The sequence below is a fragment of the Pristiophorus japonicus genome, chromosome 19, assembly GCF_044704955.1.
Source record: "Pristiophorus japonicus isolate sPriJap1 chromosome 19, sPriJap1.hap1, whole genome shotgun sequence".
In the NCBI taxonomy this organism is placed as follows: Eukaryota; Metazoa; Chordata; class Chondrichthyes; family Pristiophoridae; genus Pristiophorus; species Pristiophorus japonicus.
In genome coordinates, this window is record NC_091995.1 from 63940926 (window position 1) to 63967921 (window position 26996).

At 47.3% G+C, this 26996-nt stretch overlaps 1 protein-coding gene across 4 annotated transcripts in view; it reads right to left on the reverse strand.

The window, feature by feature from the left end:
- micall1a (MICAL-like 1a) overlaps positions 1 to 26996 on the reverse strand; it is a 96661-nt gene that overhangs the window by 48142 nt on the left and 21523 nt on the right. The window contains exons 4-8 of one of the 4 annotated variants that reach the window (XM_070861543.1): positions 26431 to 26504; positions 23213 to 23349; positions 19401 to 20254; positions 13866 to 13932; positions 64 to 386 (exon numbers count right to left, since the gene is read on the reverse strand). In XM_070861543.1, coding sequence (XP_070717644.1) covers positions 64 to 386; positions 13866 to 13932; positions 19401 to 20254; positions 23213 to 23349; positions 26431 to 26504 — 1455 coding nt within the window. Of the gene's footprint in view, positions 1 to 63; positions 387 to 13865; positions 13933 to 19400; positions 20255 to 23212; positions 23353 to 26403; positions 26505 to 26996 lie in introns of all 4 variants that reach the window. The other 3 variants (XM_070861542.1, XM_070861541.1, XM_070861540.1) reach the window with 3 other exon arrangements.

Consider the following 26996-nt stretch of genomic DNA (forward strand, 5'->3'; position numbering starts at 1 on the left):
TATAGGAAGATCGAGCTTGAACCCCCAGCAGAGGAGAGAGCAATAGCTCAGTGCCAGGCTCACCTGAGGGCGTTGCATTTGGTGCTCGGGGTGCAGGCCGCTTCTTGCTCCTTGGGCTGTTGGCCGATTGAATCCCATACCACGGGTGGTTCGCTTTGGCAGCAGTCTCAGTCGAGGCTGCGCCCGGCACTTTCTCAGACACATCGTTTGTTTCCTCCTCATCATCATCCACTTCAAACGGGTTGAAGGGATGGGACTCTGTCTCCCGCTGAGCACTGCTGGGGCTGGCTCTCACTCCAGGCCGGGGAGGCGCAGGCCTCCTCTTTGACTCAGAATTGACCAAAGACATCCAAGGAGGTTCTTTAGGTTTGATGTCTCCTCCTTTCCTGTTTGAAACAAAGAACTGATCAGAAACCATGGCAAAGGCACCTCCTCCATTAAAATGGAACTCACTTTCATACAAGAGCCACATTTCTGCAGAAACTTTATTTTTTATAAATTAAAAGTGCAGGGTGTTGGAAATGCCAGGATCAGGGCAGGGCTTTGTTGACTCAGTGCTCGAGGCAAAATTACCCAAGCAACTTCGAAAACGAATATGGCCACTGCACAGTGTTCAAACGCTTCAGTCTGTAAGCAGCAGCATTACTAAATATGACATTGAACAGCAAACCTGCACTTTAACGTTGAATTTGTTTCCTATCAAGACCTGGAGTTACATGTTTAATGCTTTGGCTTAATAGCTTGCTATTTTATGGGGCACAATAGTCCCATGAGTTTAGTTCTTCACCTTGCTTTTGAGGTCGTGCTCACATTCTCTGCCACTTACTAGACAGTAAGGCCATGTCTGTGCTTGTAATGCCACAACAGATTTTAAACTGATAAGCTTGCAGGATAAATACAATACTCAGTGAGAAATTAAGAACATGGCTGGTGAGGTATCGGATCTTTATCCAAAGCTAACTTGCTCAATGCTACAAGTGTCTGATCACTAACAACCATTCCAAAGGCACTGCATTAACCCTCAAGCAAAGAAAGGGAGGATGGCCCAGTGTTTAAAATGCTGCAGCACTTGAACTTCACTCACCAGCTTAATCGCAGGCTGCCTCTCAGCAACAGCCACAGCTTCAAGTCCGTTTTGGTTTCGACGTTTCTGTCAGTTGTGAAGTGAAATGGAAGCCAGGTCCTCTGTGTATCTGTGGCACTGTGTTCATTCATTCATTTATAGGTGGTCCCTCGAAACAAGGATGACTTGCTTCCACGCCAAAAAAGGATGCGTTCACAAGTGTTTCAATGAAGGACCTAATATTCCAGGCCCTGAACTACGTCCTGAAGGGTGGAAGATGCCTGTGCGTAGATTTTTTTAACGTGGGGTGGCCGTTGCACACCAGCCACCACACGGGCCTGACAGAGCTAAGTCTTGGTCCAGTGGCAAGGATTAACCAGGACGACTGGAGACCAGCTCTGCTGCACGGACCCAGTGCGCACACATATCGCAGTGTGGGCTGGTCCATGCTGCCCCTGGGCCCTCGCCTCTTCTGGGCCCCGAATTCACGGCTCTTCTGTCCCCCGGTCTCTCCACAATCTCTCACCACTCCTTCGCCCCGACCTCGCCGCTCCTGCTGTATCTGCCCACACTCCAATCACCGACCTGGACCTTGCTGACATCACTCTTCGCTGCCATCGCCCTCCTGCACCGGCTCGCGCTGTACCTTGCCGTGGTACATCACCACGCTGCCCATGGCCGCTGCTTGCTACCTCCTTTTATGGCCCCGACCTGTCGCTGATGTTCCCTCGCAGGCCGGGGCCTCCACGCACCGTCAGTGTCAGGGGGCCAGGGAAAGGCAGCAACAAACAAATGGTTTGGATGATAGCCCCTTCCGCTCTCCTTCACAGGTCGGCGGCCGGGGTCACTGTGCAAGCAGAGCCCACCAACTGTGCTAAAATCCAAAGTGTGAGAGGACGTTCACTTCTCCCACTTGTCAAAAAGTCTACAGGTTCAAGATCTGGGACATTCCATATTCTTATCCAATGAAAATATTATTTTTGAAGTCTGACAGATGTAGGGCCATAATCACAAGGAAAGGTGGAGCTACAGGAGCCAGTTGCTGGACTGCAGGCACTGGCTCCGGCTGCTGTGTGCGCAATGGCAGAAACCGCCACCAGGGATGAACACGGGCCTCCCCTGGGCCCAGCACATGTAAAAAGCATATCATATTGGAAAAGAAAAAGTAGAAAGGTGTTGCTTGAAAAAAAAAAGGGAATACGAATATGGTGAAATAAAACAGTCATGGACAAGTCAAAACCTGAAAGACACAAGACGGGTTGAGTCCTGGCGGAGACTGCATCCGTTCAATATCCCAATTTGTTACCTCCCATTTCCAGCATTCAGAGATTCCCTTTTAATCTCAGGGATTTAGTGAACAGTAGCAACTCTGTTGGTCGGAGTATAAACCAGGAAATAGTGGGGGCTTGTAAAAAGGGAACAGCAATAATCATGGGTGATTTTAACCTCCTTATTGATTGGACAAATCAAATTGGTCAGGATAGCCTTGAGGAAGAGTTCATAGAGTGCATAAGGGACGGGTTCCTTGAGCAGTATGTAACGGAAGCAACCAGGGGGCAGGCTATCTTAGATCTGGTCCTGTGCAATGAGACAGGATTAATAAACAATCTCCTTGTAAAAGATCCCCTTGGAATGTGTGACCATAGCATGACTGAATTTCAAATTCAGATGGAGGGTGAGAAAGTTAGATCTATAACCAGCGTGTTAAAGGAGATTATGAAAGTATGAGGGCAGAGTTGGGTCAAGTGGACTGGGAAAATAGATTGAAGTGTGGGACGGTTGATGAACAGTGGTGTACATGTAAGGAGATATTTCACAACTCTCAAAAATATATTCCAGTGAGGAGGAAAGGATGTAAGAGAAAAGATAGCCATCCATGGCTAACTAAAGAAATAAAGGACGGTATCCAATTAAAAACAAGGGCATACAGAGTGGCCAAAACTAGTGGGAGGACAGAACTTTGGGAAGCTTTTAACAGCCAGTAAAGAATGACTAAAAAAATGATTAAGATAGGGAAGGTAGACAAAGTAAATTAGCACAAAATATAAAAACAGATAACAAGAGTTTCTACTGGTATATAAAAAGGAAAAGAGTGACTAAAGTAAATGTTGGTCCCTTAGAGGACAAGACCTCTAGTAATGGGGAACATGGAGATGGCAGAAACTCGAAACAAATATTTTGTATCAGTTTTACTGTAGAGGACACTAACAATATCCCAACAGTGGATAGTCAAGGGGCTTTAGGGGGGGTAGAGGAACTTAATACAATCACAATCACTAAGGAGGTGGTACTCAGTAAAATAATGGGACTAAAGGCAGATAAATCCCCTGGACCTGATGGCTTGCATCCTAGGGTCTTAAGAGAAGTAGTGGCAGGGATTGTGGATGCATTGGTTGCAATCTACCAAAATTCCCTGGATTCTGGGAGATCCCAGTAGATTGGAAAACTGCAAATGTAATGACCCTATTTAAAAAAGGAGGCAGAAAAAAGCAGGAAACTATAGACTAGTTAGCCTCTGTGTTTGGGAAAATGTTGGAGTCCATTATTAAAGAAGCAGTAGCAGGACATTAGGAAAAACATAATTCGGTCAGGCAGAGTCAGCATGGATTTATGAAGGGGGAAGTCATGTTTGACAAATTTGCTGGAATTCTTTGAGGATGTAACAAACAGGGTGGATAAAGGGGAACCAGTGGATATGGTGAATTTGGACTTCCAGAAGGCATGTGACAAGGTGCCACATAAAAGGTTACCACACAAGATAAAAGTTCACGGGGTTGGGGGCTAATATATTAACATGGATAGAGGATTGGCTAATTAACAGAAAACAGAGAGTCGGGATAAATGGTTCATTCTCAGGTTGGCAATCAGTAACTAGTGGGGTGCCGCAGGGATCAGTGCTGGGACCCCAACTATTTACAATCTATATTAACGACTTGGAAGAAGGGACCGAGTGTAACGTAGCCAAGTTTGCTGACGATACAAAGGTGGGAGGAAGGGTAATGTGCGAGGAGGACACAAAAAAATCTGCAAAGGGACATAGACAGGCTAAGTGAGTGGGCAAAAAATTGTCAGATGGAATATAATGTTGTAAAGTGTGAGGTTATGCACTTTGGCAGAAAAAAAATCAAAGGGCAAGTTATTATGTCAATGGAGAAAAATTGCAAAGTGATGCAGTACAGCGGGACCTGGGGGTACTTGTGCATGAAACACAAAAGGATAGTATGCAGGTACAGCAAGTGATCAGGAAGGCCAATGGAATCTTGGCCTTTATTGCAAAGTGGATGGAGTATAAAAGCAGGGAAGTCTTGCTACAATTATACCAGGTATTGATGAGGCTACACCTGGAATTTGGATAACATTTTTGGTTTACATATTTTCGAAAGGATATACTTGCTTTGGAGGCAGTTCAGAGAAGGTTCACTAGGTTGATTCTGGGGATGAGGGGGTTGACTTATGAGGAAAGTTGAGTAGGTTGGGCCTCTATTCATTGGAATTCAGAAGAATGAGAGGTGATCTTATTGAAACATATAAGATTATGAGGGGACTTGACAAGGTGGATGCAGAGAGGATGTTTCCACTGATGGGGGAGACTAGAACTAGGGGGCATAATCTTAAAATAAGTGGCCGCCCATTTAAAACTGGGATAAGGAGGAATTTCTTCTCTCAAAGGGTTGTAAATCTGTGGAATTCACTGCATCAGAGAGTTGTGGAACCTGGGACATTGAATAAATTTAAGACAGAGATAGACAGTTTCTTAACCGATAAGGGATTAAGGGGTTATGGGGAGCGGGCAGGGAAGTGGACCTGAGTCCATGATTGAATTAGCCATGATCATATTAAATGGCAGAGCAGGCTCGAGGGGCCGTACGGCCTACTCCTGCTCCTATTTCTTATGTTCTTATGCTCTGTATGGTCATTGGAACGTGAAGTGGTCTGTAATGGATTCGTTGGTAAGGATCACGGCCTGCATGTCGTCGTGAAGCAGGCGAAGGATGTTGACAAACTTTTGGAGGAGGACACTCCATAGACCCTCACGGTTGACAGTGTCGAAGGCCTTTGTAAGATCGAAGGCAGCCATATATAAGGGCTATTTACCCTTGGATCCATTACAGACCCAATTCTCATCCGGACTGGGGTCAAACAGGGCTACGTCATCGCTCCAACCCTCTTCTCAATCTTCCTCGTCGCCATGCTCCACCTCACAATCAACAAGCTCCCCGCTGGAGTGGAACTAAACTACAGAACCAGTAGGAAGCTGTTTAACCTACGCCGCCTCCAGGCCAGGTCCAAGATCACCCCAGCCTCTGTCGTTGAGCTGCAGTATGCGGACGACGCCTGCGCCTGTGCACATTCTGAGGCTGAACTCCAAGATATAGTTAATGTATTCACTGAGGCATATGAAAGCATGGGCCTTACGCTTAACATTCGTAAGATTAAGGTCCTCCACCAGCCTGTCCCCGCCACACAGCACTGCCCTCCAACCATCAAGGTTCATGGCACAGCCCTCGACAACGTGGACCATTTCCCATATCTCGGGAGCCTCTTATCAGCAAGGGCAGACATTGATGCAGAGATTCAACATCGCCTCCAGTGCACCAGTGCAGCCTTTGGCCGTCTGAAGAAAGGAGTGTTTCAAGACCTGGCCCTCAAATCTACCACCAAGTTCATGGTCTACAGGGCTGTAGTAATACCCGCCGCCCTCCTGTATGGATCTGAGGCACCTCAAGTCGTTGGAGATATATCACCAACGATGTCTCCGCAAGATCCTGCAAGGGAGGACAGGCGCACCAACATCAGTGTCTCGTCCAGGTTAACATCCCCAGTATTGAAGCACTGACCACACTCGATCAGCTTCGCTGGGCAGGCCACATAGTTGGCATTCCAGATACGAGACTCCCTAAGCAAATAATTTATGCGGAGCTGTGTCATGGTAAATGAGCCACAAGTGGGCAGCGGAAGCATTACAAGGACATAGAAACATAGAAAATAGGTGCAGGAGCTGGCCATTTGACCCTTCGAGCCTGCACCGCCATTCAGTAAGATCATGGCTGATCATTCACCTCAGTACCCCTTTCCTCCTTTCTCTCCATATCCCTTGATCCCTTTATCCATAATAGAAACATAGAAAATAGGTGCAAGAGTAGGCCATTCGGCACTTTGAGCATGCACCGCCATTCAATGAGTTCATGGCTGAGCATGCAACTTCAGTACCCCATTCCTGCTTTCTCTCCATACCCCTTGATCCCCCAAGTAATAAGGACTACATCTAACTCCTTCTTGAATACACTTAGTGAAACGGCCTCAACAACCCTCTGTGGCAGAGAACGCCACAGGCCCACCACTCCCTGGGTGAAGAAGTCCCTCCCCATCCCGGTCCCAAATGGCCCACCCCCCATCCCCAGACCGTGACCCCTGGTTCTGGACCTCCCCAACATTAATAAGAAGATAAGGGCCATATCGAACTCCCTCTTGAATATATCCAATGAAGTGGCATCAACTCTCTGCAGTAGAGAATTCCACAGGTTAACAACTCTCTGAGTGAAGAAGTTTCTCCTCCTCTCGGTCCTAAATGGCTTACCCCTTATCCTTAGACTGTGTCCCCTGGTTCTGGACTTGCCCAACATCGGGAACATTCTTCCTTCATCTAACCTGTCCAGTCCTATCAGAATTTTATGTGTTTCTGTGAGATCCCCCCTCATCCTTCTAAACTCCAGTGAATACAGGCCCAGTCGATCCAGTCTCTCCTCATATGTCAGTCCTGCCATCCCGGGAATCAGTCTGGTGAACCTTCGCTGCACTCCCTCAATAGCAAGAACGTTCTTCCTCAGATTAGAAGACCAAAACTGAACACAATATTCCAGGTGAGGCCTCACCAAGGCCCTGTACAACTGCAGTAAGATCTCCCTGCTCCTATACTCAAATCCCCTAGCTATGAAGGCCAACATACCATTTGCCCTATTCATCGCCTGCTGTACCTGCATGCCAACTTTCAATGACAGATGTACCATGACATCCAGGTCTCGTTGCACCTCCCCTTTTCCTAATCTGCCGCCATTCAGATAATATTCTGCCTTCGTGTTTTTGCCACCAAAGTGGATAACCTCACATTTGTCCACATTATACTGCATCTGCCATGCATTTGCCCACTCACTTAACCTGTCCAAGTCACCGTGCAGCCTCTTAGCGTCCTCCTCACAGCTCACACCGCCACCCAGCTTAGTGTCATCTGCAAACTTGGAGATATTATACTCAATTCCTTCATCTAAATCATTAATGTATATTGTAAATAGCTGGGGTCCCAGCACTGAGCCCTGCGGCACACCACTAGTCACTGCCTGCCATTCTGAAAGGGACCCGTTTATCCCGACTCTCTGCTTCCTGTCTGCCAACTAGTTCTCTATCCACGTCAGTACATTACCCCCAATACCATGTGTTTTAATTTTGCACACCAATCTCTTGTGTGGGTTCTTGTCAAAAGCCTTTTGAAAGTCCAAATACACTACATCCACTGGTTCTCCCTTGTCCACTCTACTAGTTACATCCTCAAAAAATTCCAGATTTGTCAAGCATGATTTCCCTTTCATAAATCCATGCTGACTTGGACCGATCCTGTCACTGCTTTCCAAATGTGCTATTTCATCTTTAATAATTGATTCCAACATTTTCCCCATGACTGATGTCAGGCTAACCGGTCTATAATTAGCCGTTTTCTCTCTCCCTCCTTTTTTTAAAAGTGGTGTTACATTAGCTACCCTCCAGTCCATAGGAACTATCCAGAGTCGATAGACTGTTGGAAAATGATCACCAATGCATACATTATTTCTAGGGCCACTTCCTTAAGTACTCTGGGATGCAGACTATCAGGCCCCGGGGATTTATCGGCCTTCAATCTCATCAATTTCCCTTACACAATTTCCCACCTAATAAGGATTTCCTTCAGTTCCTCCTTCTCACTAGACCCTCAGTCCCCTAGTATTTCCGGAAGGTTATTTGTGTCTTCCTTCGAGAAGACAGAACCAAAGTATTGTTCAACTGGTCTGCCATTTCTTTGTTTCCCATTATAAATTCATCTGAATCTGACTGCAAGGGACCTACGTTTGTCTTCACATATCTATAGAAGCTTTTGCAGTCAGTTTTTATGTTCCCAGCAAGCTTCCTCTCATACTCTCTTTTCCTCCTCCTAATTAAACCCTTTGTCCTCCTCTGCTGAATTCTAAATTTCTCCCAGTCCTCAGGTTTGCTGCTTTTTCTGGCCAATTTATATGCCTCTTCCTTGGATTTAATACTATCCTTAACTTCCCTTGTTAGCCACGGTTGAGCCACTTTCCCCGTTTTATTTTTACTCCAGACAGGGATGTACAATTGTTGAAGTTCATCCATGTCATCGTTATATGTTTGCCATTGCCTATCCACTGTCAACCCTTTAAGCATCCTTTGCCAGTCTATTCTAGCCAATTCACGTCTCATGTCATCGAAGTTACCTCTCCTTAAGTTCAGGACCCTAGTCTCTGAATTAACTGTGTCATTCTCCATCTTAATAAAGAATTCTACCATATTATGGTCATTCTTCCCCAAGGGGCCTCGCACAAGATTGCTAATTAGTCCTTTTTCATTACACATCACCCAGTCTCGGATGGCCAGCCCTCTAGTTGGTTCCTCGACATATTGGTCTAGAAAACCATCCCTAATACATTCCAGGAAATCCTCCTCCATCGTATTGTTACCAGTTTGGTTAGCCCAATCTATATGTAGATTAAAGTCACCCATGATAACTGCTGTACCTTTATTGCACGCATCCCTAATTTCTTGTTTGATGCTGTCCCCAACCTCACTACTACTGTTTGGTGGTCTGTACACAACTCCCACTAGCGTTTTCTGCCCTTTGGTATTCCACAGCTCCACCCATACAGATTCCACATCATTCAAGCTAATGCCCTTCCTTACTATTGCGTTAATTTCCTCTTTAACCAGCAACGCTACTCCACCTCCTTTTCCTTTCTGTCTATCCTTCCTGAATGTTGAATAACCCTGGATGTTGAGTTCTCAGCCTTGGTCACCCTGGAGCCACGTCTCCATGAAACCAATTATATCATATTCGTTAAATGCTGCCTGCGCCCTGAAGCCTCCATGGTAAAGTGCTATATCACCACTGACACCTGGGAGACCCTGGCCGAAGACCGCCCGAGGTGCAGAAAGTGCATCCGGGAGGGCGTTGAGTTTTTAAGAGTCTCATAGCAAAGAGCGTGAAGAGGTCAAGACAGACAGCGGAAGGAGCACGCGGCAAACCAGTCCCACACACCCCTTCCCTCGACAAATGTCTGTCCCACCTGTGACAGGGTCTGTGGCTCTCGTATTAGACTGTTCAGCCACCAGAGAACTCACTTTGGGAGTGGAAGCAAGTCTTCCGCGATTCCGAAGGACTGCCTATGATAATGATGATGATGGTCACTGGGATACAGAGTCATTAGAGATATTCTGTATTGTCACTGGGACACAGAGGGTCATTAGAGATACTCTCAACATGGTTTCTATAAATATAATCAAATCTCATCAGCCCAGGGTTAATTTCCTGAGGTGGTTAGTAGCTTGGTGGATGAAGGTTGTTATTGTGTACCTGGATTTGAAAAAGCTTTTGATAAGGGGCCACACAATGGGCTAATTTATCAGTAGAGAACTGTGGGATTGGAGGGCAGATCCTGGGATGGATAAAGAATTGGCTGCATTCTCATACACAGAATGTGTTGATGGGGACAGTGGCTCTGCACAGAGACTGGTTACTGGTGGAGTTCAGCTCGATGGTGCTGCTCTTCTCCATCTTTACCAATGATCTGAGCGAAGGCTATGGGAGAACAGTCCGCAAGTTTGCAGGTGATACGAAGAGTTGAGAAAGTGTTGGGACTTTGGATGAGAAGAAAACTATTGCAATCAGATCTAGTTGCAATGGCCTGTGCCTGACTTTAATGTGGGTAAATGTAGCGTTATACACGTGGATAACATCAAGTATGTATACACGATGCTGGGCACCGACTGAAGTCTGTTGAATGGGAAAGAGAGCCAGGTGTTAGTGCACGAGTCTCTGAAAGTTTACCATCAGTGCTGCAAAGCTATATAAAGGCTGATAAGCATATTAGAATGTAATCTAGGATGATCCAATATAAAACAAAACACATTATAATGTGCTTGTCAGACTTTGGTTCGGCCTCATCTAGAATACTGTGCCCAGTTATATATAGAAATACATTAAAGTTACACTGCAGAAACAGGCCATTCGGCCCTTCCAATCTGTGGGATGGGCACATGCTGGTGACAGCCATAACCCAGGAACAAGTAAAAAAAAGTGTTTACCCTCCATGTGAGCAAATAGTTCTACCCATTCCATTTCCATATCCTTCAGCCCCTTCTCCTTCATACCCTAAAAATCTAATATTGGTCCCTTCACTTGGTAGGTGATCTCGAGGCCCAGGAAAAGGTCCAGAGCACCGAAACCCAGTTTAAAAGCCCTTAAGTTATCACAACCGGCTGGGTAGCTGGGCCTTTTACTCCACAACAGCAGGGCCGTTGGGGAGATTTGATCGAGATATTTAAAATAATGAAGGGACTAGACTGTGTCTGTGTAGACTTGTGAATTAGATAGGTTAGAGAGAGCAGGGACACGGTAAGCATAGCACTAGATTCGATGTCAGGAGATTTCTCTCTTCTCACTGAATTGCTGCAACAAATTGCCAGCTCATGCAGCGAGTGCGAACTCACTGTAAACATTCAAACGTTAGCTGGATGAGTCCGTGTGATGCTGATATCACAGCATACAGAAGGAAGGTGGGATATTGAGCGATGTGACTCATGGTCTCTCTGGTCACCTTCGGGGGAGGCCGAAAATGGCCTCAGATTTGTAGTTGATCCGATTTTTGATATCTGTTGATTTAGTATGATCATAGACTCTCAAATACCAAAGGGCCGCCAGACTCCAGGCACCCATTCATTAAGTTGCTGAGCGGAGCGTCACTGGGCTGGATTCACCGTAAACTGACAGCGAGTCAGGCCAGTGACTGTCGTGCTCCTCTTCCTACCTGGGCTGTGGGGAAGTGCTCTCGGTTTCCCTGACCCTCCATTTCACCTCGACAATACACAGAGACTCTGCTGAGGTACACCCCACACAGTACCATGTACAATTTTCCTCACCGTGCTTCAAAAGGCAGAAAGCTCAGAGTTGCTTCGTTTCCCCTGTCTATCCACAGGGTTTCCACCTTGTCTGCCCTTGGCCCAGACAGGTCCATCCCTGTTATAGTCACAGAAAGCAAGAGACTTCGCCTACGACACCTACTCCCCAGCCTGTACAGGGTGCTGATGCTTCAAATGGACGCACGCTACAGGCAGTCAGCAGAGAAACGCACACTGCACAAAATCTTTGGCAGCTTTGAATGTTAACACAGTTCTCGACCATGGTCTGTGAAAAACCGACTGTTCAGAGTTTACAAATTAATCCAATGTACGTGGAAAGGATACAAATGGTGGGAAAATCAATGCTTCCTGTTGTTACTGGGAAGCCCCGTGCTGATCACAATACTCCAGCCTGGAATTGTGAAAGTGGCTGCCAGTGCAGCTTGGAAACTCACTGCTGGGTACAGCAGATCTGTCACACACTCACCTGGGGAACAGTGCTTGCATTGGTTTTTGGGAGGTGGGCGATGCCCTGAGGTGACCAGTTAAAAGTGAGGCCTGGACATAGTTCTTCACACAGGGAGGATGAGGGCTGCTCTGCTCTAGGCGGCTGGCGGTGCAGAGGAATTCAGACATTTCAAATGGAGAAGGGAGTGAGTTTGGGGATGTGGAGAGAGGGCAAGAAATTAGGAGGAAGAGCCAGAACAAAATGGCTTGATGGACAGAATGTTCCTCTGTGCACCTGGGCTAAAAGGGGGAAAGCCAGGGTTCCTGTTCCTGATCACTATCTAGTGGTGCCTGCTGGCTAGGTTATTGTGGACTGTCGGGAGAGCAGGATCAGGTTGAGCTGTCATCCTCTGCTCCAGTCCAATAGCCGTCGACACACACAGTCTCGGCTCACACTTGGTGGCATCATAGAAACTTACAGCACGGAAGGAGGCCATTCGGCCCATCGTGTCCGTGCCAGCCAAAAAAGAGCCATCCAGCCTAATCCCACTTTCCAGCTCTCGGTCCGTAGCCCTGCAGGTTACGGCACTTCAGGTACACATCCAAGTACTTTTTAAATGTGGTGAGGGTTTCTGCCTCCTCCACCCTTTCAGGCAGTGAGTTCCAGACCCCCACCACTCTCTGTGTGAAGAAATTCCCCCTCAAATCCCCGCTAAACCACCCCTCAATTACTTTAAATCTATTCCCCCTGGTTCTTAACTCCTCTGCTAAGGGAAACAGGCCCTTCCTATCCACTATATCTAGCCCCCTCATCATTTTATACACCTCAATAAGGTCTCCCCTCAGCCTCTGCTATTCCAAAGAAAACAAACCCAGCCTATCCAATTTTTCCTCAAAGCTAAAATTCTCCAGTCCAGGCAACATCCTCGTAAATCTCCTCTGTACCCTATCTTGTGCAATCACATTTTTCCTGTGCGGTGACCAAAACTGCACGCAGTACTCTAGCTGTGGCCTAAACAGTGTTTTATATAGTTCAAGCATAACCTCCCTGCTCTTGTATTCCATGCCTCGGCTAATAAAGGCAAGTATTCCATATGCCTTCTTAACCACCTTATCTACCTGGCCTGCTACCTTCAGGGATCTGTGGACCTGTACTCCAAGGTCCCTTTGTTCCTCTACACTTCTCAGTGTCCGACCATTACCCTGTATTCCTTTGCCTTGTGAACCTCACACTTCTTATCTGAAAAGCCAGAGAGCAGCTGAAAACTGAGACAAGCACCATTTCTCAAAAGATCCATTTAGGGAAAAGACAATGCTGGTGGAGGAGCCGAATCCTGAAAGGAGCTGAGTTGACTCTGGTGTTCCTAGAGACTGAACAAGACCTGAGAAAGCAGTGATACCTGACCTGGACCTTCTCTGTCTATTGGGCTCAGTATGAAGCATCGATCCAGAGTGCGAAAGCATCAAGTCATCAAGGGAGAGAGAGAGAGCGATCTAAGTGACTAAAGTGAAACAACACAAGTACCGAGCAGAGTCCTGCCGGAAAAAGTCACAGCTTATGCAAGGTGTCACATTAACTGACCACAGCACCCTGCACACACCCTGCAGGTGCCTCACACCCTGAACCCACCCTGCACACACACTAAACCCACCCTGCCGGTGCCTCACACCCTGCACACACCCTAAACCCACCCTGCACACACCCTGACTGTGCCTCACACCCTGCACACACCCTAAACCCACCCTGCCGGTGCCTCACACCCTGCCGGTGCCTCACACCGAACCCACCCCTGCTCACACACTAAACCCACCCTGCTGGTGCCTCACACCCTGCACACACCCGAAACCCACCCTGCAGGTGCCTCACACCCTGCACACACCCTAAACCCACCCTGCCGGTGCCTCATAACCTGAACACACCCTAAACCCACCCTGCACACAACCTGCTGGTGCCTCACACCCTGAACCCACCCCTGCACACACCCTGCCGGTGCCTCACACCCTAAACACACCCTGCTGGTGCCTCGTACCCTGAACCGACCCTGTACTCTGCAGATACCCAGTACCCTGCATGCGCCCTGCAGATATCCTGCATCCTGCAGTTACAAAGTCCAGTTCAGTTCAGCAAGCTACTTTCCAAGCACAGAATATATCAAGCGAAAGGCCCTAGCTAACCGACCAACACACACACACTCGCCTTTCCAGAAGAGATTGCGGCCGGTCTCGCGGCTTCGGCACCGGTGTGGTTTGCTCAGACGCTCCACCTAAACAAACGGCAAAAGAAATGATTGAAGCTTCTGCTGGAGTGAGAAGTGGTTTCACGGACAGTTACTACAAAACCCTTGGAGGTCCCTCTCCATCCAATCACCTGTAACGTTAAACAGCACTCACCTCTCCATCCAATCACCTGTAACGTTAAACAGCATTCACCTCGCCACCCAATCACCTGGATACAAATTTCAGGTCAGTGCTGGAGATTCTATTTGGTTCAGTGTCACTGGGCTGTCCTGTAAGCGGACCCCATGTCCCCTATAAATCAGGAGTTTACCTTTTCTGTCCAGTGTCTAGTACGATCAGGTGACCCATTAACAGAGAAACTTTCTTGCTATATGATCTGGGTACTGGAATCTCTCACACAGCCAAAGGAGCTTCCCCAATCTTCCAAAAGGCAGACTGATTGATATTTTAGCGAGAGACACGGGACAGGTAGCACCTCACTCCCTGGTCCTGCACCCACAGCCAAGTACCATTACATGTCTGCCCTCTCGGGTGGACATAAAACATCCCACGGCACTATTTCGAAAAAAAAGCAGGAGAGTTATCCCTGGTTTCCTGGCCAATATTTATCCCCTCAACCAACATCACTAAAACAGATTATCAGGTCATTATCATATTGCTGTTTGTGGAATCTAGCTGTGCACAAATTGGCTGCCGCGTTTTCTGCACTGCAACCGTGACTACACTTCAAAAATACTTCATTGGCTGTGAAGCGCTTTGAGATGTGCTGAGCTCGTAAATGTAAATCTTTTGTTTTAATGAGGTTATGTAGTTACAAAATGATAACTGCTCTAAAAAACAGACTTAATAATACCAACAATTTTAAAATGGACACACCCCAGGAACCCCCCCAGTACAGATACAAAGGTTTCTATACTTGGGCCATATTCACCGGTAAAATTAGCTGACTGTACTGTAGTAGAGCACTGATCACAGATTGCTAATTCCTCTGGCCCCGACTCGGAGCGCACATTTTATACTGTAAGCTTGGGAATGTTGGATCACCGTATCCCAGGGACAATGACCGAGCTCCCTTTAAGCACTTTGTTCCATACAGAGGTCAGGTGCCTTCCCAGCTCCACTCTATATAAGGCCTTGTTCTCAGCCGCACGTTTACTGCTGTTTATAATCATAGTCCACAAGCTGCCAACTTGTTAAATATAAATTCGCACAATGATCCCACAAGAATCTGAAACACTACAGCCACACCATATCTGGAGACACACCGTCCTTCCGAAATAATACCTCTATTTATACAGCACCTCATCACATTGAAAGGTCTCAGAACCAGAGATTGTAGCAGAGGAAGAGGCCAGTATCTGAGCTGGCTCTCTAACTGTAACTGTGTACGGTAATCTCATTCCCCTGTATACTTTTATATTCTTCCTTTGCAAATCCTTATCCAATACCCTTTTAAATGATGTTCGATTCACTGCCTCAATAACTCTTTGTGGTAAAGCATCCCCATTTCGAATAACCCTGAGCAAACATTCCTTTTAACTTTCCCCTTCTTACTCCGAGTGAGAAATTTCAGTCTGCGCTCATTACTAAATCGCCAAACTAACTTTCGCTATTTACCCCCTTGAAATGTTGTAAATCTCTATTAGATCTTCCCTTAACCTTCTCTGTGAAAAACGTTCCACATTTTCACGTCTTTCTTCATAACTCGAACCACTGATTCCTGCAATCATTCCAGTGAATCTTCCTATTATTTTCACATGGCATTCTATCGAATTTACAGCACAGAAACAGGCCAGCTGATGTTTCTGTTCCACACACGAGCCCCCTCCCACCCTCCATTTAACTCCAGCAACATATCTTTCTCGCTCATGTGCTTATCTAGCTTCCCCTTAAATGCATCCATTTGCCCTAAACACCTCCCTGTGGGAGCAAGTTCCACATTCTCCCCACTCTCTGGGTAAAGGAGGGAGACAAAAAGCAGGAAACTATAGACCAGTTAGCCTAACATCTGTCCATGGGAAAATGCTGGAGTCCATCATTAAGGAAGCAGTAGCGGGACATTTGGAAAAGCATGATTCAATCAAGCAGAGTCAGCATGGTTTTATGAAAATCATGTTTGACAAATTTGCTGGAGTTCTTTGAGGATGTAACGGGCAGGGTGGATAAGGGGGAACAAGTGGATGTGGTATATTTGGATTTCCAGAAGGCATTCCATAAGGTGCACAAGATAAAAGTTCACGGGGTTGGGGTAATACATTAGCATGGATAGAGGATTGGCTGACTAACAGAAAACAGAGAGTCGGGATAAACGGTTAATTTTCCAGTTGGCAAACAGTAACTCGTGGGGTGCTGCAGGGATCAGTGCTGGGGCCTCAACTATTTACAATCTATATTAATGACTTGGATGAAGGGACTGAGTGTAACGTAGCCAAGTTTGCTGATGATACAAAGATGGGTGGGAAAGCAATTTGTGAGGACACAAAAAATCTGCAAAGGGATATAGACAGGCTAAGTGAGTGGTCAAAAATTTGGCAGATGGAGTATAATGTGGGAAAATATGAGATTATCCACTTTGGCAGAAATAATAGAAAAGCAAATTAAAATTTAAATGGAGAAACATAGCGATATACTAATTGGAGAGAGATTACAAAATACTGCAGTACAGAGGGACCTGGAGGTCCTTGTGCACGAAACACAAAAAGTTCATATGTAGGTACAGCAAGTAATCAGGAAGGCAAATGGAATGTTGGCCTTTATTGCAAGGGGGATATAGAGTATAAAAGCAGAGAAGTCCTGCTACAACTGTACAAGGTATTGGTGAGGCCACACCTGGGAGTACTGCACAGTTTTGGTTTCCGTATTTAAGGAAAGATATACTTGCATTGGAGGCTGTTCAGAGAAGGCTCACTAGGTTGATTCCGGAGATGAGGTGGTTGACTTATGAGGATAGGTTGAGTAGGTTGGGCTTCTACACATTGAATTTCAGAAGAATGAGAGGTGATCTTATTGAAACTTACAAGATAATGAGGGGGCTCGACAAGGTGGATGCAGAGAGGATATTTCCATTTATAGGGGAAACTAAAACTAGGGGACATAGTCTTAGAATAAGGGGCTGCCCATTTAAAACTGAGATGAGGAGAAATTTATCTTGGAGGGTTGTAGATCTGTGGAATTTTCTGCCCCAGAGAGCTGTGGAGGCTGGGTCATTTAATATATTTAAGGCGGAGATAGACAGATTTTTGAGCGATAAGGGAGTAAAGGGTTATGGGGAGCGGGCAAGAAAGTGGAGCTGAGTCCATGATCAGATCAGCCATGATCTTATTGAATGGCGGAGCAGGCTCGAGGGGCCGAATGGCCTACTCCTGCTCCTAGTTCTTATGTTCTTAAAGAAGTTTCTCCTGAATTCCCTATTGGATTTATTAGCGACTATCTTCTATTTATGATTCCTAGTTGTGGACTGCCCACGAGTGGAAACATCTTCTCTACATCTACCCGATCAAACGTTTTCATAATCTGAAAGATCTCCATTGGTCATCCCGTCGCTTTCTTTGTAGCGTCTCGAGCCCCAGCTTGTTCAGTCTATCCTGATGGGTATAACCTCTCAGTTGTGGTATCATCCTTTCATCGACTCGGACAGTCTCCTATAAGGGGAAACGTCTCAAAGTACTTTGCCAGCTATTTTTGAAGCAGTAACTGGATTGCTTGTCATTCTGGGAGTTTTTTTACCATGTAACTCTAGGCTGTTTCGTGGAGACATAGGGCATTGTTCTGGAATACAGACAGAGGCCTGATTCAGTGCGTGCAGTGACGAGAAGTCTGTGATCACTTTACAATGGGTAATGATGCAGAAATGGAGCACGAGGTCAGCCCACAAATGCCAAGGTTGCCTGTCATTCACTTAAGAATTCAGAACAAATTTATCGTCACCACTTTAAAAAGAGCAGCTCCCATTCCTCGAGGAGTGATTCATTCAATGGTTGCACCCCACCTAGCAACAGGCTGAAATCAAACTGAAACACCTCCTGCAGTGTAGCAGATCGCTAGCGGGAACTTTTATAAGAATAGGCTGTGCATTATAGGAGATTTACTGAACCGGGCCGGGTCCCCGCAGCCACAGGCCGGGTGGGGCGGCAACGGGCCGGGTCCCCGCGGCAACGGGCCGGGTTCTCCAGTTCTAGCAGTGCTTTTTAGATTCATAGAAATTTACAGCACGGAAGGAGGCCACTTCGGCCCATCGTGTCTGTGCTGGCCGGCAAAGAGCTACCCAGCCTAATCCCATTTTCCAGCTCTAGGTCTGTAGCCCTGCAGGTTACGGCACTTCAAGTGCACATGCAAGTACTGTTTAAATGTGGTGAGGGTTTCTGCCTCTGCTTTGGGGTGAGGTTGGGGATTCCCCAGAGTCTGGGAGTACTGCTACTGATTAGAGGTTTTCATGGTGATGAGAGGCTTTGATGGAGCAGATAGAGAAAAACTATTCCCTCTGGCGAGTGGGTCAATAACCAAAGGTCAGAGATTTCAAACCATTGGCGTAAGATCTACAGGGTAAATGGGATTTTCTTTGACTCCGTTGTCGGGATCTGGAACACTGGACCTGAAAACGTGGCGGAAGTAGTAGATTCTATCAATCATTTGAAAAGGGAGTTGGACGGGTACTTGAGGATTGAGGAGCTCACAGGGTTACGGACATAAAGCAAGGATTTGGGACTAGGCACGACCGTTCTTTCAATGAACCAGTACAGGCATGATGGGCTCATTCTGTGCTGTCCCTTCCAATGATTGATAACTAGTTCACTTACTCAGTGTCTCTACGCTCCAAGCTACTGCCAGCCTCAAACGGAGAAGGCTGCTGTCCTGGGTTAGCTGCCTCTAGCTCAATTGTATTCATGGAATCAGACAACCATTCCGCCCTCATGTGCCAGCTCTTTGCTAGAGTATTGCAAGATCATTTAATATGAACAATTTGTTTTACTCCATCAACATTTTTAACTGCTCTTGCCGCATTGTTTTCAGCAATGGTGAAGCGTCAGATTACAAAGCACAAAAACTCAGCTGAGGTTGATCGTGGACGCTGGCCTGTCAGCTTCTTGCTGACTTACATTGGCTCCCAGCCCCCCACACCTTCAGTTTATAGTCTTCACCTTGTCTTTAATTCTCTCCAGGGTCTTGCCCTACCCCATCTGTGTAATCCCCTCCAATCCTACAACTTCCCCCATGAACTCTAACTCTTCGGCACCCTCTCCTTCGCACCACCATTGACGGCGATGCCTTCCGCCAACTAGGCCTTAAGCTCTGGAAATTCTACTCTTAAACAATCTCCATTAAATCCCCCCTTAAAATCCATTTATTTTACCAAGCGTTTGTGCAAACCTGCTACACTCTCGTTATTTAGCTTGCCGTCCATTATTCTCCTCAATCTGAGGTGCTTTGGGATATTTTTCTACATTGAAGGTGCTGTATCAATAAAACTGACTGTTATTGTAGAAGCATCACATACCATTTACCAGCACACTGCTCTCCGATCTCTGGACCGACGGTTCATTAGTTCCATCACCAAAGCTAACCCGTGTTCGAGGTACTGGGCGCGGCGTCGCCATGGGTGACGATGCAGAGTCAACCGTTTTCCTCGGAACAGGGACAGGAGTCTTGAGCTTGTCGTCAGAAGTCTCGATGTTGACTGAAGCCAGGCAGGTATCTGAGCTTTGGCCGCTGCCCCCGGTTGGAGCGCCTGAGCGGCTCGTGCTCTGGGCATTCTCTGTGGCGATGCCCATCTCCGTGTGCGCTGCTTGCTGTTCCTCAGCCTGCGGTTCTGGCACTGGCTGCTCACTCACGTCACACTCAGTCTCTTCTTTGGGAGCACAGGAGTCTGCCGATCTGGGAGCTTCCTCTGGCAGGGAGTCCACCCCAGGCTTTACCATATCCCTGAAGCCGAAGCTGTTGGAAAGCACCAGCTGTCTCCGTGTTCTGTCAATGGCAGAATGGCTGTTTTCAGTGGGGACTGAAAAGGCTGCAGAAAGCCGTTTAACCGAAAGGGAAAGGCCGAGCCCTGGGGAGTTTGACTGTGCACCACTTTCCTCTTCGTTCAATCCTGTCTCTAACGCCGGGCTGCGTTTACAGTTTCCTGACCCTTCTGCGGGCACCTGGGAGTGTTGTGGTGGCATCGGGCTGGCTGGTGGAAGTGTATGTGCGGGCATGGAGCCCAAGCCATGGTGTGACAGCAGGGTTTGACCAGGCACAGGGCGCAGCAGCTGTCCGTTCGCCCGCCCTCGATGGTGCGTACACACGAAGGTGCCCGAATGTGCGCCAGGCTTGTAGGCTCCAGGGAGCAGAGTACTGGAACACTCCTTACACCTGAGAGGGAGAGAACGAGAATGGTTAAACCAGCACGGTAACTCATTCACTACTCCATGGTCAGGAAGGACACGACACGTCTGGAGGAAAGGATATCTTCCCAAAAACAAATATAGAACCCCCCCCCCCAAAAAATCAGCCCTCACTAAAGACACCTTACAGTCCAGCTTTCCTACAGAGAGACTGGCTGAAGGGATGTCGCCTGTGTTTCTCTTCAATGTAACATTACACCGTTTGTTGCTTGGTTTATTTTATTTTAAATTCCCATAAAAGCCTCCTTTTATTCCCATGCGTATTTTTTCAATCAGTGTTGAAAGTGGACTCGAATCTCAGATTCAGAACAGTGGTCCCGATTCGACCAATCCAACGTTAGTCCAACATGTTTCTCACTCACCTCTGTGCCCTCTCTCAGGTGATTGAGGTCATTTTTCCCGCCTCACATTGGAAGCTAGATTTACCTTGCTCTATTTTATTTCATCCAGGACCCTTAGCGTCGAGAGAACAGTGTCCTCCCATTAGTCAGTTTCCACATGTACACAGATGACACCCAGCTCTACCTCTCCACCACTTCTGTCGACCCCTACTTGGTATCTAAATTGTCAGATTGCTTGTCCAACATCCAGTACTGGATGAGCAGAAAATGTCTCCAATTAAATATTGGGAAGACCGAAGCCATTATCTTTGGTCCCCTCCACAAACTGCGTTCCCTAACCACTGACTCCATCCCTCTCCCGAGCATCAATCTGAGGGTGAACAAGACTGTTCGCAAGCTAGGTGTCATATTTGACCCTGAAATGAGTTTCCAGCCACATATCCGCGGCATAACTAAAACCGCCCTTTTCCACCTCCGCAACACCGCCCGTCTCCGCCCCTGCCTCAGCTCTTCTGCTGCTGAAACCCTCATTCATGCCTTTGTTACCTCTGGACTTCATTACTCCAACTCACTCCTGGCCGGTCTTCCACATTCCACACTACGTAAACTTGAAGTCATCCAAAATTCAACAGCCCGTGTACTAACCCGCACCAAGTCAAGACACCCATCACCCCTGTGCTCGCTGACCTACATTGGCTCCCAGTTAAACGCCTCGATTTCAAAATTCTCATTCTTGTTTACAAATCACTCTGTCTCCTTGCCCCTCCCTATCTCTGTAATCTTTTTCAGCCTCACAATCCCACAAGATGACTGCGCTCCTCAAATTCTGGCTTCTTGAGCATCCCTCAACAGCTCAACCTACCTCTTTAAACAAGCTTTTGATCGTCTGCCTTAATTTCTTCTGTGGCTCAGTGTCAAATGTATCTGTTTGTAACAGTGTTGTGAAGCGCCTTGGAACGTTTTACTACGTTAAAGGCGCTATATAAATAAAAGTTATTATTTTAATCTGTATTGGTTGGATATGAATCCACATCCCAGGAGTTTGCGGAAAACTGTGGCCAATGGGGGTGAAAGGGAAAGTCCTTCAGTGCTGGGAGTCACACTCAACACGAAGGAAGGTGGCTGTGGTTGTCGGAGGCCAGTCATCACAGCCCCAGGACATCACTGCAGGAGTTCCTCAGGGAAATGTTCTCAGCCCAGCTACCTTCAGCCGCTTCATCAACGACCTTCCCTCCATCATAAGGTCAGGACTGGGCCTGCTCACTGTCCATTCCAGTGTTCAGCTCCAATTTCTCTGACATTGAAGGAGTCCATTCCAGCCGACAGCAGGATCAGGATAATACCCAGGCTTGGGCCGACATGTGGCAGGTAACATTCACATTGGCAACGTGACCGGTGTTTGTTGCCTAAACCCTGTATGAATTTGTTTGCATGTCTGTATATTTCAAAAGTTTGTTAAATTTTGTAACGGTCAAGAAAAGATGGTGTGTTCTTTCTAATGGAATTTGTGTAAATCTGAAATATGTTTTGAATTATAAAGTAATTTTCTTGGCCACTCCCTTTCAAAAAATGGAAGAACCAATCCAGGTTCCAAAATATACCAGGAATGGTACCTAACACAAAGCAGTTTCCAATCATTTAATCTACAGTATAAAACAAAGCTGATATTTTCCATTTACATCTCCTCTAATGGCCACCTTAGACAAGAGAATGCTCGGCCACCTCAACATCAGCGTGTCCCCCACCATCAGCAACTTGCGAGTCACCACTGGCCAGAAGCGTAGCTGGACCAGCCACACCAACCCCCTGATTGTAAGAGCAGGGCAGAGGCTGGGTACTCTGCGCTGAGTGGCTCATCTCCTGACCCCTCACAGCCTCTGTGTCATCGAGAAGGCTCACGTCAGGAGTGTGATGGAACACTTACTTCTGACCTGCATGGGTGCAACTGCAGCAATACGCACGAAACTTGACACCATCCTGGCCAGAGCAGTTTGATTGGTGCCCCTGCCACTGGACTCACTATTTCCCCCCAGTACTGGCTCAGTGTACATGATCTACAGGACGCACTGCAGCAACCCATACAGGTTACTGACAGCACCTCTATCAGCAAGAAGGACAAGAGCAGCAATGTTGCAGGAGCACCAATGCCTCCAAGTCACACACTACCCTGACTTGGCCATGTATCGCTGTTGCTCCATCCAGGTCAGAACCCTGGAACTCCCTCCCTAACAGCACTGTGGGAGCACCTTACCCCACAGACTGCAGCGGTTCAAGAAGGGCCAGCACCACCTTCTTCAGGCAACGATGAATTAGCAGTAAATGTGGCTGTGCCTGTATCATCCATATCCTGAGAACTCATTCAAAAAAAACCGCCAAAAGATCATGTTAACTCAATGTGTCAGTGAGATTTGCAGCCTATTAGTGCCCCCAATGTTTGCTGGTGTAGCTGATCAGGCCCATGTCACTGCAGGAAGCCACAGATCGGAAAGCAATCGATTCTCGCTGTTGTGCATCCTGTAAATGAATTTAGGTATCAGCAACAAGCGGCATGGCAGCAAGGAGCCTGTACTTCCATTTCACTTCACCTGAAGCAATTGCGGTGATAAAGTTTCCCATCCACCAGGTATCTCTGCACCAAGTGAACGTGTTTGCTGCAGATCGCACACGTGCTGCTGAGTGTGTTCCGGCGGGGCCTCTCTGCAATTTCCACCGGGGAATCACTCTGCTGGATAAAGGATACGGAGGTTAGGAATGATACACTGCCAGCATTAAACACTTCAGAGAGAGAGTCTGAGTGAGGCAGAATGACAGCCAATAAGAATTACATCGCGTCGACAGCACAAACACAGGCCATTCCGCCCAGCGGGTCTGTGCCGGTGTTTATGCTCCACACGAGCCTCCTCCCAATACTCTGTCTACGATCAGCATCCCCTTCTATTCCTTTCTCCCTCATGTGTTTATCTAGCTTCCCCCTTAAATGCATCCATGCTATTCGCTACAAACACTCCTTGAGATAGCAAGTTCTACATTCTCACCATTCTTTGGGTAAAGAACTTTCGCCTGAATTTCCTACTGGATTTATTAGCGACTATCTTATATTTATGGTCCCTGGTTTTGGATTTTCCACAAATCGAAACATCTTCTTGACATCTATCCTATAAAAATACTTTCATAATTTTAAAGACCTCTATCAGGTCACTCCTCAGCCTTCTCTTTTGTAGAGGAGAGAGCCCTGGCCTGTTCAATCTTCCCCAATAGTTAGAACCTCTCAGTTCTGGTCTCGATATCCTTTTTATAATCTGGAGAGCAGAGCTGTGCACAGTGGATATTAATTACATAGCACATGGTATTCAAGACAATGCAGTCACATGGAGCAAGAGAGGGCTATAGACATTCTTTGCTGGTCAAGACAGAGATGAGGAGGAACTTCTTCACTTAGAGGGATGTGAATCTTTGGAATTCTCTTGCCCCAGAGCGCTGTGGATGCTGAGTTTTTGAGCTGAGATAGATAGATTTTTGGAGTCTAGGGGAATCAGGCAAGAGATCGGGCGAGAAAGTGGATTTGAGGTCGATGATCGGCCATGATCTTATTGAATGGCGGAGCAGGCTCGAGGGGCTGAAGGGCCTACTCCTGCTCCTATTTCTTATATTATGTCAGCAGATATTAAATTTTAGGAATTCCTAACACGTGAGTGTCAAAGAATACAAACCAGCAGCTGTGAGTTACTTGGTTGAGGGGATGTGGTTTGACAGTTCTATGTTCGTCTATACTGAGCCTCAGCCGAATTCAACAGCTCACCTCATTCAATCATTTCGCTCCACATTGCAGAGGGACCTCCGTGGTGATTAGAGACCATGGGGTAGATTTTTCTCTTCATCACCTGAGCACCAATCTAGCAGAACAGACTGCTGCCTTTTATAGAACCCACCTGATTTTTCATTCCATTAATTTAAACAGAAATGAAAATCAGACGGGTTCTATAACGGGCCTGCGATTTACCACTTATCTGCCCAGTCCGCAGGTTTTCTAATGTCTTCTTGTATTACTTTGCATTCTTCCTCGGTGTTAGCTATAGATGATACCCAGCTTGGTATCATCTAAAAATTTTGGTATCGAGTTACTTGTTCCTAATTCCAAATCATCCATGTAAAGTTTGAACAACTGTGGGAACAACTGATCCCTGCAGAACATCGCTTTCGACCTTCCTCCAATCTGAATACCTACCCTTTACCCCGACTCTCTGCTTTCTATTTTTTGGCCAATTTGCTATCCATTTACTCTGACTCCACATGCCCTAACCTTTATCATGAGCCAACCGTGAGGTACCTTATCAAGGCCTTTTTGAAAATCCAAGTATAGTTTGAGTCCGAAATCCGGACACCGGGCTGATCCGTGGCGGGGTCGTCTGGAAACCGGAAAAAGTTCTAAAATCTGGACTACCCGACCTTCCCCCACCCCCGGCCCTTGGCGGCCCGACCTCCCCCACCCTCGGCGGCCCGACCTCCCCCACCCTCGGCAGCTCGACCTCCCCCACCCCCGTCGGCCCGACCTCCCCCACTCCCAGCCCCCGGCGGCCCGACCTCACCCACCCCCGCCCTTCGCCGGCCCGACCTCCCCCACCCCCACCGGCCCGACCTCCCCCACCCCCGGCGGCCCGACCACACCCACCCCCGGCGGCCCGACCTCCCCCACCCCCGGTGGCCCAACCTCCCCCACCCCCGGCCCTCATCGGCCCGACCTCCCCCACCCCAGGTGACCCAACCCCACCGACCTCGGCCCAGGCAAAGACGTTCCAAAATCCGGAAATACCTGGAATGGCCTCAGTCCTTAGGTTTCCGGAGTTCGGACGCTCGACCTGTATATGGAATCTACTGCATTACCCTGATCGATTCTTTCTGTTACCTCCTTCAAGAATTCTATTCGGTTAATTATGCATGACTCAGCCTTTCGGAATCTACGCTGACTATTATATTTTCTGTCTCTGGATGCTCTTCTTTCACTTCTTTTAGTATAGATTCCAGTTTCTTTCCTCTCACTGACATTACGTCGACTGGTCTATAGTTCCCAGGTTTTGCTTCATAAGAACTATGGGCTGGCCTATGGAGGCTTACCTTTTGAGATGAGGTGAGAAATACTGGTTAAAGTCCAAACTGTAACCGTGTTGACAATAGTAACTATTCCAATGCTCTCCTGCCCATATCCTATCCCTCACCCATCAACTCCATCTTCACTGGCCTACATTGGCTCCCTGTCCCCAACGCCTCAAATTTAATACTCTCTTCCTCCTGTTTAAATCCCTTCATGGCCTCGCCCCTCACTATCTCTGTAACTTCCTCTGACTCTGCCCCCATTCCCGGAACTCCCCATTTCTCTGACTGGCATCTCCTCCCTTTGCCTCACCATTGGTGGTCGAGCCTTCAGCTATCCAGGCCTGGAACTCTGGAATTCCCTACCTTAATCCCCTCACCTCTCCACTTCCCCGTCCTCTTGAAGACCCCATGATAAATTCCATCTTTTATCTGCTAATATCTTCTTTGGCTCAACGTCCATTTTTTTTTTAGATTATGCCTCTGTGAAGCATAATTCCCCCTCGGACTTTTTCCTACATTAAAATGTGCTATAGAAATGCAAATTGTTGTTGTTAATGTGCTTACAAGGGTAGTGTAAAGTTATTCTGCGATTATGAGTTATGCCATTTCAGTGATAGTTAATAGGATTGTCAGTGTAAAGTTATCCAAATGGTTGATGAGCACATGATCACAAACACAGACTTACATTTGGCGAGAGGACTTGTTTGCTCACCATGACTGGTTTCTTGACCGATGGCTCTGATGGTGATGTCCCAGCCGGTCTTTTCATGTTTGGAGGAACACCAGCTACAGGAAAAAAGCAATGTTATTCTGGAGTCTTCAAAATCCTAACCGACCAATCAGTGGACACCACTTGCCTTACATGGGTGCTTCTATTCTCTCAGCTGTTTGGCTGGGTCCATTCTCCCAAAATGGAGGCCCCTCATCCTGTGAGGAATGGCTGGGGTGGGGGGGGGGGGGGTGATTACCAGAGCAGCAGGAGATGGCTGCACAAGCTGCCACAGTGCATTGGTCTCCAGACTACCAGCCTAATCAATACGCTACGAGATTGATTTCAGCATTATGCAACAATACGGTGCCTTGGAAATCCCTGCACCTGAAGGTTCAACAATCTCATGAAAAGATGGCTAAGAAAAACCATGAAGGTGGGCGTCAACAAGCACAAGAGCTACATGCAAGAAAGTGGTGGGTCCAAGTCCCGCTCCAGACCTCGAGTGCACGATCTAGGCTGACACTTCAGAGCAATACTGAAAGTGTGGTGCACTGTCAGGGGATGTC